This window comes from Drosophila mauritiana, chromosome 3R (genome assembly GCF_004382145.1).
Source record: "Drosophila mauritiana strain mau12 chromosome 3R, ASM438214v1, whole genome shotgun sequence".
NCBI lineage: Eukaryota > Metazoa > Arthropoda > Insecta > Diptera > Drosophilidae > Drosophila > Drosophila mauritiana.
Window position 1 is genome coordinate 11,439,118 of NC_046670.1, and position 19,862 is coordinate 11,458,979.

The 19,862-nt window shown below is 45.4% G+C and overlaps 1 protein-coding gene across 1 annotated transcript; it reads left to right on the forward strand.

The window, feature by feature from the left end:
* The first annotated feature begins 398 nt into the window (after positions 1–398).
* Positions 399–1,769, forward strand: LOC117144384 (allergen Tab y 5.0101). Its single transcript, XM_033309517.1, has 3 exons — positions 399–524; positions 580–980; positions 1,033–1,769. The coding sequence occupies exons 1-3, from the start codon at positions 399–401 to the stop codon at positions 1,346–1,348; spliced, it is 843 nt and encodes a 280-aa protein (XP_033165408.1). The 3' UTR covers positions 1,349–1,769.
* Positions 1,770–19,862: the final 18,093 nt, after the last annotated feature.

Below are 19,862 nucleotides of genomic sequence, written 5' to 3' on the forward strand. Positions count from 1 at the left end.
TGCCTTGCGGTCGTGGCAGAAGGACAGGCGCCTCTAATGGATTTTTCAAATATCGCCAACTGCTGTGCCCTTAATGAGCACATCCCTGACGACAATGTTCAATTGACACACTTATAATGAATGTGGTAGCTTTAATTGGGGGAGTTTAAGATCCCTGTGGTTTCGGGATATAGCATACCAGTTATAATTAATAATATCAAACGAGTTATGGTTGCTACCTTTAATCCAGGTAGCGCTATATAAGCTCTATATCTTCCCAAGAAAGCATGTGTATAATAAACATTAGCCGCAGCTTTTTGTGTTCCTAGAAGAAACTGTTACTACAGTGAAATACATACTTCGTCTTGGCAATAAATAGGAATATTTTCCCTAGCAGAAACTCCAGTCTTCACTAGGAAATGGAGCTAAGTGGGTTCGTATTCGTAGCACTGCTCAATTTCTCTCCCTTTGAATGCAGCAAGTTGGTTGATTTTTGCCAGCTGCCTTACTGCGGAACACACAACCTAGCTTGCAATAACCCATCGGTGAGTGGAGTACAATCTGAAGAAACTACATCCGTGAAATTGTGTATCTGCTTAGAAATTCAGCGTCATGTGTCCACCGAATGCCAAAACTCTTTCCATGACGACCTACCGAAATTTATTGCTTAGTGCCTTCAATGAGTTTCGCAACTATACTGCGAGCGGAAAGCAAAAGTATCTCAAGGCAGCGGCGGCACGAATGTGCCGATTGAGTTACTCAATTGAACTGGAGGATCTAGCCCGACTGGCGGTCATCACGTGCTCCACGCACAAGTTTTGCCTGAACTCACCAGAATTCTATTACGTGGGTACCAATATAGGCTCCACCTTCTATTTGGGTAATTTAAACGACTACGAGGATCTAGAACTCATGTTGCGGATTATACAGGATTGGACCAGATATGCGGACTATATCAACATTAAAATGGGTCTCTATATGCCGACAACTTTGGAGAAAAGGTGGGGTATAATATTAATTACTAGATCAAACAGCTAAGCATTGCCTTTTCAGTGGAATAGCAAATGCCCTACTTCTGATGGCAGATCGGAACACCCATGTGGGCTGTTCGGCTATGAGATTCACCGTGCACTCCGTCCACAACTTCGTCTTTTTGTGCGCCTTCAGCACCGATCTCTTCGTGGAGCGACCCATATACCGGATGTCTATGAGACCAGGAACTGCTTGCAACCGCTTGGATCCCACATACTCGGCACTTTGTGCTGTTGGTGAAAATTACGACAACAATAAGCCCGTGGTGAATGCAAGGGTATTCCAGTTGCCCCTCAATTTATCCATGGGTCGACAAGCTTATGTGGCAGTCACATAGACTAAGCTTTAAGTAAACTTTTAAATTCGCGCAGCAAAAATTTGTTTTTGTTTCTCGAGTTTTTTTTTAGAGTGCCGATGGCCAGACAAAAGTACACGCCCCTGGATACCCAAACAAAATCAGCGCACAAAAACAAATAGTTAACACCCAGACGTGGTCATGGAGGAAGAGGAGCACCAGCAGCAGGAGCAGACATTTCAGCGCAGCCTCGATAATCACAGGACACATTTGCATATAAACACGCTTCCGGGCTGATGTCCTTCGCATGCAAATGAAAACATTAGCGAGGCACACGCGCATCCGCATCCGCGTTCGCATCTGCGAGATGCAGATACAAGGCCAGGGACAGATACAGATACAAATGACATTCGTCGCTGTCGCTGTCGCCTCTTCCCTGCTTAAATATATATTTCAATTAAAATTTTACACACGAATAAATGCAAAGCCACGCCCAGCACATTAGATTCCCCCCGCTCGCTCCATCCGACGAATCCCAGTCGCAATCCCCTCCAGTTCTCACTCCTCCAGTCCTTGCGAATGCGGATGCTCCGCTGGCAGTGTCCAACTTGTGTCGCTTGTTTATGAGCGTCTGAAGGCCACGAGTGCAGACAGCAGACACGGACATGGCCATAAAACGGTCCCGGTTTATCCGGAGAGTGTACGAGGTTGAGATACGTTGTGGATGCGGATGGGGCACAGGGATCAGCGCATTCGGGAAGGCAGCCAATGGAGCATGCTGCTGGATGTCCACGGAATTATTCAAAAGTTTCACGGAGGATACGGAACAGCGGATCCCATGAAACGATGAGTTTGGCATTGTGACAAGACAAACTGGGTGTCCCAAAAGGGCCAATCATGGATGCGTAGGGATGGGCATAAGGAAATTAGTAGGGAGTATGGGAGTTGGATATCTCATTTCGATTTTAAAGAACTCTATTCAAATCAGGTCAAAAACATTCTTAATGCGTGGATATGGAGACTAAGCTAGTCCCTAGCCCTTAAAGATATTTCCAAATGATCTGAAGTGCGTATTTTAACTACTCAACTTCCAGCCTTATCATATAATTTATGTGGATGCACCACCACTCATTTTTCTCCGCCAGTCTCTCAATCCGCCATTATGATGGTCTCCATTTCGAGAGCAGTCCAGAGTCAACCATGAACTTGAACTTGCGACTGTAATAATAATAATAATGCAGATCCCGACTGACAATCCCAGTGCCTTCCCACTTTCAGCTGGAGCTGGGCAGCTTTTATTCCTTTTTCATAGCCAGCGCATCCTCATTCCGTCTGTCCTTGCCGTCTGTCTGCGGCCATTGTCTGGCTTGCATTTCAAATTCTAAGCAAATTTGTCGACCCAGGACCCAAGAGAGGGGATGGAGATGGGGATGGGTGGCGGAGTGGAGTTGCAGGATCTGATTCCTGGGTGTGAGCAGGCGCAACATTTTATGAGCGTGCCCGCGATGCAGCGAGCCAGATATGACCAGCAAACGTCTGCTTGGCGGACTCCAACTGCTCCAGTTTCCAGGGCAACCATTTCAATGGCTTTTGCTTTTACACTCACAGAAAAAATTTGATGTTCCAAATATTAAATTTAAAGAAATTATATATTAGGAAAGAAAATTATATGCTTAAGCATTAGGGGATTTAGGTCTAAAAGTCAGCATCTGAAATTTTCGTATTCGATTGACTCTTTTTCGCTCAGTGTTGGTGGACTGCTGGTGGTCTGCAATGGTGTTGCGTCTGCTGCTGGCACACAAAGATGTCCCGGTGTGATTTATCGCCGGCAGAGCCGGGATAATGGCCACGTATTATAATATCTGGCGCGCCCACAGGGCGTATGCTTATCGGAGTCGACAACGCCAACGACAAGGACGACGATGTGGCCGTCAAGGTCTAGACTCTAGACTCCTGCGGTGCAGCTGGTGGCAGCGCCCAGGATTTCGCTCTCCGTTGCTCCTTCGTCCTTGCAGTTTCATTTGCATTTCCCCGTGAGCGGAAAACTGCATGCAGTTTATTAAATAGAAACGACGCTGAAAAAAAGGGTCTGCGAAGAATTAAGTACATCATTTCGAGCCGGCTTGATTGTCGGCTGCTTTTGGCGCATATCCTGTGGGTAGGACGCACACTCGCAGTGTCCGGATTCTGTGCCGCAGCAATGTCTTCTGCAGCACCTTCTCAGCCTTCCCGTCAGCTTAAATCGTGAGCCAAATACATAAAATCTACGCATGCATGTCTGCCAGCCTTTTGATGTGTGAGTGTATCTCTGCCGCATCCTTTTCCACTTAATGCCGACTGCATTGTGCCCAGCTACACACATGTGCATACTCCTATGTCCTGGCTTTGTATGTATTTGATATCATTAAAATTTTGAGCTTGCCACTGCAGTGGCAGCCAAAGAACCAGAACCAGCATCAGCAGCTTGTCCTTGCCATTGGTCCTTGCCATTGTCCCGTGGTCCTTTTCCCGGCCCCTGATCCTTCGAGCGTCTGGCCAAACATGAATAGTAAAGTCTGGCAGTCTCCCCGGAAAAAAGAACGAAAACTATGCATTTATGATATGTATTTTCAAGTTTATTTGTTCAACGGACTTTGCACTGCTCGAGCGAGTTAAAATATTTCTGCATGTATGCACAAGTTTTGGGAATTAGGAGGAATCCAGATTGAATCGAGGTGGGGCGGTGTATTCGTGCCTTTTCTTGCCATCGCTTTAAATTTTACTCACTGCTTAAAATGCCGAGATATTCGCTCGGAATCCCTCAAAGAGCAAGAAAGAAACAGCCACATGCCCAAAGTGAAGTTTAATTAAATTTAAATCCGAATGGGACTTAATATCCAGTCTTTTTCGTTCATAATTAAAAAATACGCAATATCCGATTTTTCAATAACCGAGTGGGAGAAAAACTGAGCAGCAGAAGGAAAAAGTCCTGCTGATGTCCTGTTCACGGCCATGGCCACCGTCATCGCAGGATCCCCCCGCCAGGATGAGAATCCGATTCGAACGAGTGCGACTGATAGGCGACGACAAGGACACCGACTGCCGGTTGCAAAGGACAAGCGGGCGTAACTCAATCTGCGGATGTGCAAAAAAGGAATATCCAACCCGACGCACTGCCGCAGGACAATGATAGCAGAATGTGCCCAGTCCAGCCAAAGAGAAAGCGCTGTAAAAACTCACACAAAATAAAACCAATCTGGTGGCCATTTGCTTATATACCCTGTACAAAATTGAGTCGTATCAACAAAGGTTTTAAGATTAAGTCAGAAAGTAGAGATAATAGGGAAATGGGATATTCAGCATATTCTTGTATTCTAACGTAATATTACTCAAATGCAAAATGTAATGCTCCTTATATCATTATAAGTAAAAATGTGCAAGAATTATATGTATGTATACATATATATTTTAATACTTTTCTTTGGAATATTTTATTTAAAATATTTCTTTGTTTTATAAAATAGAGGGGAAAACATTAGTCCATAAATGGATCGTCATTACTAAGCCGCTCCAATTGTTTTCCTTTTTACTCGGTTTTCTGAGTAAATTAAAAAGTAAATTTCTGCACAGAGGGCGCATCTTCTCGCCCAGCCAATAATTCAATCAATTTATTTGCACTTTAATGCAGAAATTGGTGGAAAGTATCGAACTGGATAGGGGTGCATGTATATATATATATATGTCCTTTACCGCACATCCGTAAAGCTTTCGCTGGCCGGCGGAGAAAGCGCGAATAAAAATGAAATCAATTATGTTGAAACTTTTTTGAGCGCCAATACCGCTGGCTATGTTGTAATTAATACAAAATGCTCTGGCCCGAGACAGGCGAGGGGGTGGGGGTAATGGAAGGGGGTGTGGGGATCGTTGTAGCCGGGGGCATGCCAAAAGTTGAGTCTTTGCCGCAGTGCCGTTGCCCCAAACTCAATTTGATAAAAATTTCATTTGCAATTGCCAACGCCATCGTGGCACTGCCTTTTCCCCTCAATCCGCACTTCCAAAATTTGTTGGAGTGGACAGTTGGCCAGGACTCGCACGATTCGCAGGACCTCCCTTCGCCGCCGCCAATTGTTGTGTTTATTAATTTAATTTGACAGTCGCGAGTGCCTCGCACGTTGCCACATCGCCTTTGGCCATTCCGCAGCAGCTGTGGACGCTTGTGGGTTCCCAAAAGGTTCTGAAAGGGCATTTTGGTGGTAACGGTGGCGGAATGGCTTCATTTTGTGGTCTATACTGCGGTCTGCATTCGTATCTGTATCTAGTCAGGGAAACAAGGGAGCTGGGGCAGATACGGCGGATGGCTGGCATGCTTTATTTAGTCAATATCCGCTAACCATTTCAATCCATCCATTTGCTTATTGCCATTTCATAATCAATGGGACATTCATTTAAGTAACTGGCAATCGCTTTCAGCAGAACTATTCAATGAATCAATCGAACGAAACAAGTGGGAGACTCAAGGGTACCCCAACTCAAGGACTCGACGCTGAAGATATCCCTGAAGCATTAGCTAAAATATGTAATAGTATGTTTTTTTCCAATGAGTAGTGAAGTAAGTATTTATGTTGAGAATCGAAACTACTACCATAAATACATAATAAATTTGGCACTCTTTTTAGTTGATTTTAAAGCAAGCATAAACTTTAACTCCCTTGGCTGTGCAATTTTTCCGATTAAACGCCGCGATTTGTTGTCAGTTAACTTCGCACGTATTCTGCATTGATTGGGCGGCATCGAGGTAGGTAGAAACTTGATAGTTAACCCCTTCCCCCCTGCCGCTGACCATTATCCAGAATGAATCCCAGTCGGCTGGACGGACACTTTTAGTTAAGCGGCGCATGTGGCTGGCACATTTGTCAACCGGCAGCGAAGTCGGCAAAACATCAACGCCAACGCAACAAAACTGGGCAGAAACTCCAGCTGCCTGAAGAGCGAGTGTTAAATGGCAGATATATATGTATATATACCCGATCCGAACCGATCCCCTGAGCGCTGAGCTATAACAAATTTATGGGTTTGGGAAGTCTCGCGCCGGCGACATGCGATGCATGCCAAGCGCCTTTGCAATTGCTGTCAATTTGGCTGGCCGCCGCCGCCTGCCAACTTGTTGGCCGGGTCAAAACGAAGCGGTTCGGGCCAAGATGCGACTTTGGCAACATGTTGGCAGAGCGGACAGGTATTGCATTTCAGCTGCACTGGGACTGCACGTAGAGTGAACTAGTTTCGACTTGCTTTTGAATACTGGCCAGTGTTGCAGTTGTCTATCACTTGGTGGTGGCAACTTTGTCGGAACGAAAACTTTGTTGCACTTGAACTTATGCCCCACGGTTATTTGGCTAATTATTCGCTTGGCCACTTTGTTGCAGCTTTCACCCCCCTCGTATAATTCACAAGAAAAAAATTGCCAGCAACAATGGCTGGGGCAGGCAGTAGAAGAAGAAGTACGATCTCGTTGAAAGTTTAACAAGTGTTAACTTTGCCATTTTCATTTTCATTTCCTTGGGTTTTATTTTGTATTCATTTCGCGCAGATAAGCTGGGAAAATGAGCAAAGAAAATGCTGCTGGGTGGATTGGCGGAGTGAATTGAGGGGGAGAGCTGGATTCTGGGCCAGCTGCCGCCGAGCAACTACAGTGAAATAATTTTAAATGACCACAAGTGTGTAATTAAAGTGCAGCGCATAATAACAACCGCAACAACAAGAACCACTATAATAGGGGGAAAACAACCACAATTACAAATGGAAACCCAGGCAATCAGCTTTTCTTGGCTGGAGGGAAATTCGCCATGGCTTGCCTGAATGCGAATCGTGCAACTCCTGAAGGACTTAAACTTTTGCCCTGATATTCCCCGAATTGGGACTTCGAGTCGGGTTTTGAGTTGGCTTTCAGGGGGAATTTAGCTGATTTAAAATTGAAATTAATTAAATCAAGCAGCTAAGTCCGAAATGTTTGCATTGTTTGTCAATCATAATTGAATGGAAATTGTATAGATGTACAAGTTGGTTTAGTTCTACTTGGGTTCCTACTTGATTTTTTTGCTAGGTTTCAATTCACCCGCATGACTGTGAATGCATGAATTGCCCGACTGTCGGCACATTTAATTATGAGTATTTGCATACTCGCTGATTTCTGATTCCATCGGTTGAATAACCCCAACCGCCGGCTTTGTATCTGCAACATCCACTTCCGCCCTTCTGCTGCTGCTGCTGCAGTTGCAACTTCCGCTCGAATCCAGAATCCAGAGTACCGAATCCTGAATCTGAAAACCCCAGACCAGACTCCACGTTTGTGATCCATTTGGCAGACCGCGACACGAGCATCGGGGCCACTTTTATGTGTATTTAAAATCGTTAAAAATAATCTGCAAATTGTGCATTTTTAATGCATTTCGTGTCTGCTGCTGCTGCGTCCGCCCCCTTTATTTTTCATGGCCAAAGGGGGGGCGTGGCCCCAGGAGCAATCATGGCGTCTGGTGGGCGCGGCGATGTCTGGTTCTGGCCACCATGGTCATCGTCATCGTCATCGCCACCATGCAGATTATCGTTTGCAAAGGCATTGTCGCAACTCCATCATTATCACCACGCGCTCTCCTCCTCGACGTCAACGTCATTTGCATTTATTGTTTTTGTGCCTTTGTGTGCGAAAAGTGATCAGCGATTGCCTTGGCCCAGGACGCAGGACGCGGGACACGGGACACAGGACATGCATAAGTACACACACAAGCGCACATGTATGAAGAGCTGCCTCCATAAATGGATATGTATTTACATGTATGCATATGGTTATATGTCTCATTGTGCCTGCGCGTGCATTGATTGCACAGCGGAAGTGTTGTGGCGGAATTAAAATAAATAAATGCATTCGCATTTCCCGCTGCCAACTGTCCTGAATGGCCGGCATGTCCTCCGCAGGACTCGGCTGGATCTGGGTCTGGTCCTGGTCATGGGCACCCATTCTGGCTTGTTGCTTCATTTGTTGCACATTAAACAAGGCCATAAGTTACCGCCACTGGCACAGCAGCTGACAGCCTTCAATGGCCCGAATAAAGAGGATACAATCTTTGGTGAAAAATATCCGTTAAAAGCTTTAGTTGTTACTATACATACATTTTTATTCAAAACTCATAAAAATGGGAATATTCAGTAGATACACATAGCTATCTGTACTTAAAGTAGGGCCACTAGCTAAAGATTTTCCCATATTATTCTAGGTGAAACACCACATCGAGCACTAGAATCTTTCTTCGAAACCATTTCACCCCAATGAATCGCTCTTTAAGGTGGAAACTCTATCCGTGTTATTGATTCGAGGCGAATTTAACCGAATTTTGCGGCTCATTTAATCCGCAACACGTACATCTGAGGCGAACACGTATCTGCCAGATACGCTCATCCCCAGCCTCGGAAAACCAGTGCCAGACTCAGAACCAGGACCCGAGTAGCCGAAACCAGAAACAAATCAAATCGAAGGTTTGCCCTTGCTTTGATGTCTCATTAGATGGGCGGTTGCCAGGTGATGACGAAAACGACGACGATGATACCGATGCCGTTCCGATTCCTAGACCGAGACAGTATCCTGGGAAGCTGGGACGGAATGTCTGCTGGCAAACGAGGGCATGGTTACACGTACCTGTGCGTCCTTGCCGGCTGTCAGTTGGTATCTGTTTCACCCGATTTCGGCTTCTTTGGCAACTCACAAAGTGATACTTGCCTTGTTTGTCGTCGCCCAGGGTGGAGTGTGTATAATCAGTGAGCAGCGAGAGGTTTCGGTTACCCATTAAGATCATTTCGGTTTGCTAATTGCGAGGAGTCAGCTCACTGATTTAACCAGCTGAACTCTGGCCCTTGAAATATGACAACCCTTAATGGCCGAATTAATTAACATAAAAAATGCCAATGGCCGCGATGGCGGAAGCGCCACTCCTGACCGTCAAATGGCCGCATATCGGGGGCTTGGAGGATATGGATACGGCCGGAATACCCGCACATCCTTCACACACACCCAACTGAAGTGTTGCGGTGTGCACTTGCGATAATGAAGCGCTGGCCACATTTGCATATCGCCAATTTGCAATCCGTTCGCAGATCAAATGAGCCCATTCAAGTTGGCTTCCTTGGCGGTTGCACAAAACTAAAGCGCCAGTAAGTCCACTTCATCAATGATGAATTCTCGTTGATTCCTGGCCTCTCTATAAACACAAATTCCTCGAGCAAATGCCTCTTACCTCAACAACAATTACAACTTTTGTCTTGTTTTCCGGGATTCCGGGATTCACTTCGAGTCTGGGAAACTTTTGCAGCCGGCCATCAAAGTTTTCAATGCGGCCGCATATTAAACAAAATATAAGGAATATATTTATACCACGCCCCTGACAAAAATATACGAAAGTTGCGCATTTTTTCGGGATCTAAAAGTTTTGCGCCTTTTTTCTTGGCTACAAGTTTCTCTTACGGCATTTCTACTTTAATGCCTGGTGGTAGGAAAAGTTTACGAGAGCTCCTCGGTTCGGTCATCTAATAAACCAGGGCGGGACTAGGCATCCCTGGACTTTGGCTAAAAACTCAACTTTTACTACTGCTAATATTGCCGCATAAACTTGGCACAGGTTGGTTCAGTTCAAGCCCGGTTTTATTGGCCCCTCTGCACGGCACAAAAATATGAAAGCCTCTCTGACCCAGAACCTCCATCCATCCACTTTTGGTCCTAGAAGTTGGATGCGTGACTTTGCATTTGGTTTTATGTGGCCTGCGGCTAGTCCTTGGGGTAACATTAACATGTATTTTGTGCTAAAAGTGTTATTAGATTTTAGTTTCGAGTCAAGTGCGAGTGGGCGAATGGGCGAATGGGCGAGTCCTTGCGAGGCGTTTCAGTCATTCGTGCACTAAAGTTTTATTCGGCCGGGCATAAACCAAAAGTGCCTTCGAGGCAGGCTGACAACACATCGCCGAGAGCTTTATGGCCGCCCCAGTGGGTGGTTGGGTCCCGATCCTGGCCAGCAGCAGCTGGGCGGATGTCACTTTAAAGCGTGCCGACACTTAACAGTGCGATAAAGATAACAGCCCCCACAATCCAGGGAGCTATGTATGCTGGCTATATATGTGCGAAGGGCCAGAACAACTATCGTGACATTGAGGGAAAAGCTAAACCGAATTATAGCAATATTATTGCCTCACGGGAGCAGTTCTCACTTGTTGTTGGGAATGGAAATTTTAATTGCAAAGTTAGGTTTCTATCTTCAGTCTAGACATAACAGCCACGAAATGTCAATCATAAACAGATTCCGAGTGCAGTTATTACGGGCTTGGCCAAGAGCTATTTGCTGGCTACACATGGAGAAAATCTACAAGAATTCGTTCAACATATTCAAACTATTACGTTCTATATACGTTCCTATTAGTTTCAAAGCTTAAGAAGAGAATTATATTGTTATTTGTCTATTATCATAACAACCAATTAATTTTAATAAATGGCATTTGCCATTTAGAAATGCTTTTACTTCTTCAAGTATTTTTCTACATTTCTCTGAAAGTTTCAAAAGTAATTTAAAGCCCCCAAACGAATGCTGAATGGCGAAAAAGAAAACCGATTCTGAAATCAATACGGTGACATTCATCCAAAGGCTAGACAGCTTGGCCCTGGAGTGGACAGCCCAGGACAGGCCAGGAGTTGACTCAATGCCAAAGGACATTGCTCGTTTGAAACGGAGCTGAAAGCTGTATATTTTCTATACTTTCCATTTGTCGCATTGACACGTCAGTGTCATTAAAAACCGAAAACAGAAAACCGACGACCCCAAATTAAATAAAAAAGTGATTATCTAAAGAATAAATAACGCTGTGCGGACAGTGACCCATGCTGAATTGGTTTCCATGGCGTCTGGGTATTCCAGACGTTCATGGCTGAAAATTAAAATTGGAAAAGTCATTTTTGTCAATCAATATACTAAATTTTAGCTTGGATTAAAATTGCGTTTATATTCAATGACTCGCATTGATGTGTCAACACCTTTGAAAGTACAATTTATTTAGTTCGAAAACCAAAAGTTTGCGCTCTATAAAGAAGCCCTATCGCCGTTTAATTCGATTACTTCCTATCAGCTTTCTTTCGACCTAAATCTTTCGTTCCTGGAACTTTCATCCCCTCGAATCCACAGATACCTATCTGGCGTGTAAAAATAACATCTTCCTTGGACTCCTCCGCCTTCGACTCCACAGAGAATGCAAATGATGTATGCCCTAGTTCGAGGCCGATCCTGGGGAAATTCGTTTGAAGTTCTCACTTTAAAAGTTGACAAAATTTACATAGAGCTCGGAGTGCGTCGGGCTTCTAATTAAATTAAGAGTGTCCTGGGCGCAGGCGGTTGGTTGATATTCAATTTTGGCGGGCGTCAAGGCGTTAATAGCATTGAATTAGGTCGGTCGGGAGTGGCCCGTTTGGAGCGGGAGGTGTTGGCAATTCATGTTTACAAGTAATTAAGCAATTTCCATCCATTAAGCAGAAAAAATGAGGCACTTTGATGTCGCAGAAAAAGCCATAGATATAATATTCTTTTTCAGCCATCTCTTGATAACACCAGAATGGATTTTTTGATGGCACCAGCGAAAGGAGAAAGCGACAGCCGAGGGCGAGGTGGCCACTAATTTGAGCTTTGTGCGCTGTCAGACCGACAGCATCTTCACAGCTCCTTGTGGCAGGAGCGTCCTTAGTCCTGGCCATATTCCCACTATTCCATATTCCCTGACAGCTTGTGGCTTTGTGGGAAATATTTAAATGTCATTTGAAAAGCAGCGATAACAGCAGGGACAATGCAGGAGCTGCTGCTGAAACTGCAATAAAGTATCTGCCAGGGCGTCCAGAGCGTATATCTGCAGCTGTATCTGTATCTGTACCTATACTCCAGCAGCTTAGAGTTTTCGTTCATTTTGCATTCAGCTTTTTGCTGATATAGCTGATACTCAGAGAATTGCGGTTTGCTGGGATTTAGTTAGAGGTCTTTTCCTTGAATATCGCTTTAAGCAGGGCTGTCTGTGCAGGGAACCCATTTAACATGCCACTTCCCAATCACAGCGATTTCGTAATGCGACATTCAAGCCCCTCTCCAAATCCATCAATCTTTGCGGCATAACTGGCGGACTTGCACTCATTAGACGCAAATCCCCGGATCCACTCCGAATTTAGCCCGATTCTGTACGGAATTAGAACCAGCTTGAAGCCCGACCGCATCAATCATGCGGCATATAACACTTTAAAGCCTATTTCTCCCAAACGGAGAGTGTTGTGACAAAAGCGTTTCGCTGTCTGAGGTGAAAGTCGGGCGGCCAAGTGGGCCCCTCTTATTGATTGATTGATGGATTGATTTGTCGCGAGGCAAGTATATGAATGCGAAATGTGCATGATTAATGAGTTGTTCATTAAGCTGGTTAAGGTGACAGCCTGGCCGGGATGAGCCCATCGAGCGGGATGTGGCCTGTTGCTGCTCCCGCTTCCTTGTTGGCAAGCGAATGCTGATGCGGATGCGACAAAAATAATGTAACGCCGGCGTGAACCTGTCACAAAGGATGATGGCTCAGGAGGTGACGGGGCAACCCTCTCGCGTGTCCATCAGATTGCCAACGTTATCCTTGACACTCCACGTCCTGGCGGCTGGCTGGTGGCTTTTTTCTCCGCCACTGCCGGCTGAAAAATGAAGTGCAAAACAAAATCAAATATTTTGCTTTGCCACGGCACACACACACACAAAAAAGAGCGAAAACGAATTTTCATAAATTGGGTTAAATCCTTGGAGGATTCACCGTGACAGCGCGAACAAGTGGCACGCTGACTGACGCTGACTGACTGACATTGAGGGTGGATTCGGTGGTTCCTTGGATTCGGTGGGTTCGATGGTGGTGGTTCGCCACCCCTAAATAAATGGCGGCGCAGTTTTAAGGCCGTACCTCCCACCTCCGAAGATGGTTACTGTATGTTTTTTAAAGGATGCAAGCATCCTGCCACTGCCACTGGTGGAATTGCCCAACAATGGTTGCCTAATTTGGCCTTTTGAGGCATTTCCCCTGTGCATTGCCACGCCCGCTGAACGCCGCCACCTCCGGGCTACCATAATTAAATCATATTTTGCATATTCTGAAACGAGCTCGATGCTCATTAACCGTTTGCCAATCAAGCCAAGAAAATCAACATTATGATTGAGACCAGCAGTGGGAATTGACAGCCAGAAAGAGAGAGTGATTGTGGTAGAGCGAGGGAAAAGGCGAAGGACCTTACCGGACTTGATATAAGCTGGTTACCAGGATTACATGCGGAAAGAGCTTAAATTCCTTCGAACTCTGGCAATTGATCCGAGGAAAGAACATTCGTTTTTAAGTTGGCGGTGTGCAGAAACCTTTACAGAGATTTCCATCTTAAAGTTATAAATTTTCAGAATTTTATATTTTTTATTTTCAAATAATATTAATGCAGAATATTTTGGTTGTAAGAAAGTATACTCTCGAGGTGCGCTTCGTCACTACATGGACTGCCGTCGACAGTGATATGTATGTATCCAACTTTATCAGTTCCCATCTCGCATATTAATTTCCCATTTCTTTGCAAAATGTTTTCCAATTACGTCAGATAACCCTTATTCTTTAATAAAATGTACAATTCTTTTCTTAATTACGAGTTCAAAGTGCAATTGCCATTATCCGTTTAGCCGCCAGCTAGTCAGACACCCATTATGGCGGGGAAATGAAAAGAGGCGGGAAAGCCTAACACACAACAGTGTCAGTCAGCTCACGCACACTACTGCACGGCCTAGACAGCCAAAATGGCTGTTGGCATGTCATAAATTTGCGGATTAACTTTTAACCAATTTACAGTGGAAACAAACAAGCTGCAAGGCCAAGATGCCGCCATATCCTGTTACCCCATATTGAAAGTGTAATAAAAAGCAGCTGTGCGCCGCTCACACACAAACACACTAGCACGCACACTTACGCACACACACGTACGAAGGAGTCGAGTTTGTGATAGAGCAACAAGGAGCAGGACGAGTCCTCGACTTCCTCTTGGGCACCTCAACGAGCATCACGTGCAGCCCACTTCCGTTTCCGTTTGCTTGTTTTAAACTTCGACCCCCACCCCTCCTGCTCGCCAGACCCTGTGTGTAAATCAATGCCGATTGTGGGGAGGGGTGCTGGAGAGGTGGTTGGCGGGGGGTGTCAGACAAAGTACATTGCTTACACAAAGCTTAACAGCGGAGAACGACAACGCACAGCCGGCGGCAAAACCCCTTTTCACGCCCGCCACCCCCCTTGGAAAAGCCACCCATTGCAAAGGAAAAAACAAAGCAGTGCATAAAAAAAAGTAAAAGTAAAGCTCTGTCGCATCCGCGGGAACAGGATCAGGATGCGGAGAAGGAGCAGGAGCTGGGGCAGGAGCTGAAGCTGAAGCAGGAGTCGCGGCATCCAGAGCCACTCATTAAGCTGATTATATTGTTATCCTTTTTATGATACGTGCAATACGTGAGCGCATATGGCTGAGGCCCAGCAAGGACATCAGCGACATCAGCGACTCCGCCAACTGTCAATGTCACCAGACGCCATCCGGCATCCGGCATCTGCCATTTGCCTCCTGCCACTTCGTCCCCCGCCGAGGGATCCTGTGTCCTTGCCTTTTTTCCAGTTAATTTTTGCAAGTGTAATTATATGGGTGGCTCCATGAGGAGCTTACTTTTATGAACCGAGATGCAGACAACAGACAACAAATTTATATGATCTTCCTGCGTGGAAATTGTCAAAGGAAAGTCTGGAGGGAGTAAAGTAATATAAAGGTTTCGAACTGGAAACCTTTGTACGGCATTTTCAGACTAAAAATTGAACTTTGCTTGTGGTATGGTTATATATGTCAATCAGAAAAGTTACCCATTATCCTTGCTAGAGAAATCAGGAATCGCTTTACCCTATAATTAACCAAATCATTTTTACCAACAATAAATTCACGAAAATTATATGCAAATAGTGTTCGTACTGCATTGCTGAAAAGAAAGTTGAGTAAATTAATTTGGAAAACGAAATGGAAATACAAATGTAAGCAGACGCGGCGAAGAAATAAGAGCTCACATTGCGGAAAGGGGGAAAATATAAATTTGTTGGGCAGACTAAGCCGGCGAATGCAAATGAAAGTGCTCACAAAACGGCGGTGGATTTATATATAAACAAATGTTATTTAAATATGAATTTAAGTGGCGGCTCTGGTCCCCTGACGAGTGGAATTGCAGTCGAGTGCCGCGGCAGAAGGACAGCATTGCGTATACGCCGCGTGCGCCGACAACGAGCCATGTAAACCAAAGTGCGACTGCCAATGGCACAGGAGTTGTGCTGAGGGGGCGTTGCAGGGGCAGATGGCGGAAGGATGCTGGCGGAGAAACCAACAAAATTTCATAATCATAATCAAAATGGCATTAACAACAGCAACAAAGGCAATGCAAATACGAGCATAAAAACGACAACAGACGCGCCGGAACAAAGTGTAACCAAAAATGCCATAATGAAATGCGAAAAAAGCGACCAAATAGTTGTTGCTGCTGTTGTCGCCATTGTTGTGCATAATGCAGTTTCAATTTCAATTGTTGTCGCCAGCCAGGACTTGTGCCAACATGGCTCCTTCGAGCCCCACAAAAACAGAGTCATCACACCCATCAGCATCACCATCATCATAATCATCATCCTCATTGTACCCATAGTCGTCGCCATCAGGGCAGCCAAATTATGCTAATTAGATTAAAGCATAATTTCATGCAACTTGCAGTCACAGTCACAGCTCCACTCCAAGTTAAGTCCGCTTTGGTCCTTTGTGTCTGGCATCCTGGCTGTTGTTGTTGAGTACTTTCGCCAAAGGATGTGTCAATTTGTCCCCTGCCGATGGGGGATAATGTGATTATGAAACAGGAATAATGTTCGCCAGCTAAAACGTATTTAATATTATAGTTACAGGAAAATATAACCTAAATATAACATCGTTAAACTTTAGATTACTTCACCCTTTCATCCGAAGGCAAGACAGTTCCAATTTCAAATTGATTTGCGCATCCCATTTTCTCGCCAAGCTAAAGTTCATTTCGCTGAAGTTCTGCTAATGTGTCACTGGAAAACAAATGATTGCTGGCGAAAACTAAAGGATAAGTTGGGAAACACTGCGAGCTTCCATAATGCCATCAAAGGTCAACACTTGATAAATAGTTGCAGCTCGGCGAATCCTTGGCGATTCATAAGCGAACGCAAAGCGGAAACGGATACGGAAACGCAAGCGAAAGCAATAATAAACTTAGCAATCAACTGTCAGTGCGTAATGGAAACTTGCTTCCCGGCTGCAGTTTTTCGACTGCGCCACTCCCTGGGAAACTGCAGTCGAGGAAGACAAATGATTAGCCGGGACTCACGTGCTCCACGAAGGAGAACCGGATCTGGAACTGGGTTATGTTCGGGCCAGCGCGTGATCTTTGGCATATGTCGGCGTGCACCGATACATACATACATATCTATGGCTCTGGGTAAGTGGGCCGTAGGGCCCGTCAGCCAGGTAAACCCAGGAAACAACTTTTGACCATTTTTCAAATTTCACCAATGCCCCTTCCCGCCTCGCTGCATGCGCTGGATTTCGGTGAGCAATTTCAATATGCTCGGCACGTTTTCGCTCGCCAGAAGCAGCAGGAGCAAGTGGAGCAGGATGAGCCGGGGGAGGAGCAGCATGAGCAGTTGCTGTTTACGGCCATCTCCATCTCCATCCGACGGGCCAGGTCGTAAAGTGCCCGCCACGAGTATTTACTCAGGGCCCTGGAGTTGAGTAATGATGACCATGATGCAGCAGCAGCAGCAAAGGATCGAGGTGAGCGGGGTCAGGAGGATGCAATATGCTCGGGGCTGACGCTTATGCAAATATGAACAACACATGCCGGAGATGCTTTCAACTCGGGACAAGGCTACCCATTCAAATAGCTCCTCTGAAAATCATGTCCTGGCAGCGGGTCAGGCGCAGATTACCTGATGCACTTCCCAAGGCTAACCAAGTGGGGTCTGCAAATTAAATTATTGTGAAATAAAAAGAAAAGGAACTCCCTTAAGATTAAATCCTTATATTATTTCTGGAATTTTTCCAACAAAAAGGCAGGCATTTTAAGATTAATTTCGGAAGACCTCTTTTCGTCTGCCACCAGCACTCCCATGGCAATCCAATTAGATTAATGCAAGGCAATATAAACAATTATGACTCCCTTGATTGTTTTTCAATGGATGACGACACGCGGCCTGTCTCCTGCTTTTCACCCCGGCCTCCCTTGCCACCCCCTCGATCATAAATCAGCAATGTTGTGTGTCCAAATATGAATTTAATTAAAGGTCTCTTTATGACAACAAGCGGCGTCTGGGTCGTGTGCTCGGGTCCACTTTAAAATATTACCAATATTGTCAGCTCTTTTCGGTGCGACCTCCGGCTCCTTCCGCTTTCCCATGCATTAGGCTTATTAGAAGGACACGCGCTCGGGTTTGCCGGCGGCAAATGGGGCAATGTGCAGCGCATGCAACTTTCGGTTGTCAAGGTTGGATGCCGGCTGTCACCGGAGGATGGGCCAGCACCGTGCCCACCCCAGGACTCACTTTATTTGCCGCAAACAGTTCACGCATCAAAGGACCTGCAACGCATCCTTCGAAGAGGTGGTTGCCACGAGTGACTCCCGATTCTTTGAGCAACGGTACACAAGGGAAAATAAGGTTAATTTATTTAATTTCATTAAACATTGGGCAGATCAAAGGGACTCGAGATCATTTAGTAAGGAGCGTTTACCCTCGATAATAAATCTAAAGCAGAGTGTGAGGTATTTCAATCATAGCATAACTAAAAATGTGCAATTTTTATGAGTGTATCATCTGAAAGATGGTCTAGACCAGTCTGGTCCAGCTTCTTTTGATGATGTGTTTCCTTGGGCCATAATGCCGTCACAGTTCCAGTTGATGCATGCAAATCCCGATTATGCACAGGACACGCGTCACTAGGCATCAGCCTTCTTCTCCCCCTCCAGCCCTCCAGCGATTTATATCCTTTTGGGCGTCACGTGCTCCTGCGACAATATGGCAACAAACGTTTGATTGTCAGGGTTACCCATATGCGTGGTGGATTTCCTTTTTACGCATCCATTGTGGCCGGAACTTTCCCGGAATTTATTGACGGGAATGCAGACTTGGCGAAGCCTTCGCTGCTACTACTTATAAACAGAAGTAGAAAGTCTGTTGCTATTAGATTCAAATCCGATTTGGAAGATACAATCGAACTTCAACAGATCGCATCACCTCCCGCCACCAGAACAATTTTAGTTGCACAGCTTTAATAATACCCATTTTCAAATAGTTATTAATGAGTAATATTTTGCTATGCAAAAGTGAATATGTGTGCTTCAAAGAGTATTTTATATAAAAGTAGTGTTCCTTGTATGTATTCACTTACTTGATTTCCAGAAAATTAAAATGCGATTTTTCAAAGTGCTATCTCTTTGACTTTCAAAAGGATGACAACTCTGTTTGGTCGCACCTTCACATTGATGGCTGGGCTGTCAACTGCGGACAACGAGCACTCGCCCTTTGTTTATGCAATGCCCGAAAACGCTTGCAAATTATAAATCAAAAGTGACTTTTAATTAAAAGTTCAAACCTCTGTGGCAACTGGCAAAGAGGGGGGATGTGGTTACTGGGAAAGCCCGGCTAAGATGCTGACGCCGAATGTCGTTCGTCCGCCGGCTTAATTTTGTTTTGCCAGCGCACCCTCATAAATCACAAAAAGAGCAAAAGTCAGGGGGACGAGGGTTGAAGTTCCGTACTCAGACTGCCAGTATATTAATTGAAGGTGCAAATGCGACGCACTCGCACCCTCGAGGACCAGGAGTAGAAGACAGCTACTGAACACGGAAAACAATAAAGGATGAGGACGAGGACTACGAATGCAAAATACGCAACAGTTTCATTTAAGTTGGAGTTTTTCATGTTCGCCCAGGGAATCGCCGTCGCCACAAAGGAGCGGAAGTCTCGATTGCAGTCGTCGGAGGAACATAAAACCCACTTGGCCACATTTTCACCCCTCGGGCAGGGGTTGTTTTCCCCCAATTTCCAAAGACTCGCCGTTGTCTTGACATCATTTTGCCTTCCTCTTCGATGGTGGTGTCAAGTTCTTTTTGCGCCGTCAAGTTGAATTATCATAAGTAATAATCATAGCCCAAATATCCGGAGAAGCTGGAACAAGGTGCAGCGAGGGGATGGGCGGGCGATCGGTCGGTTGTTTTGTTTTTCCTGGGCGGCCAAGGGGTTTCCCTCATTGGGAAGTTTTTTAGCTAGACGCTCAGTTAATTGCGCGACACTCGGGTCTTTATGGGGATTGCAGGCCAATCTGGGGTAGCAGGATTGTCAGTGGGATTATACGATAATTAACCCGGGGCTTCCAAGAGAATCTGCATAGCTACAACTGTATGAGCGATCTCCATCTAGCAACCCCGTCACA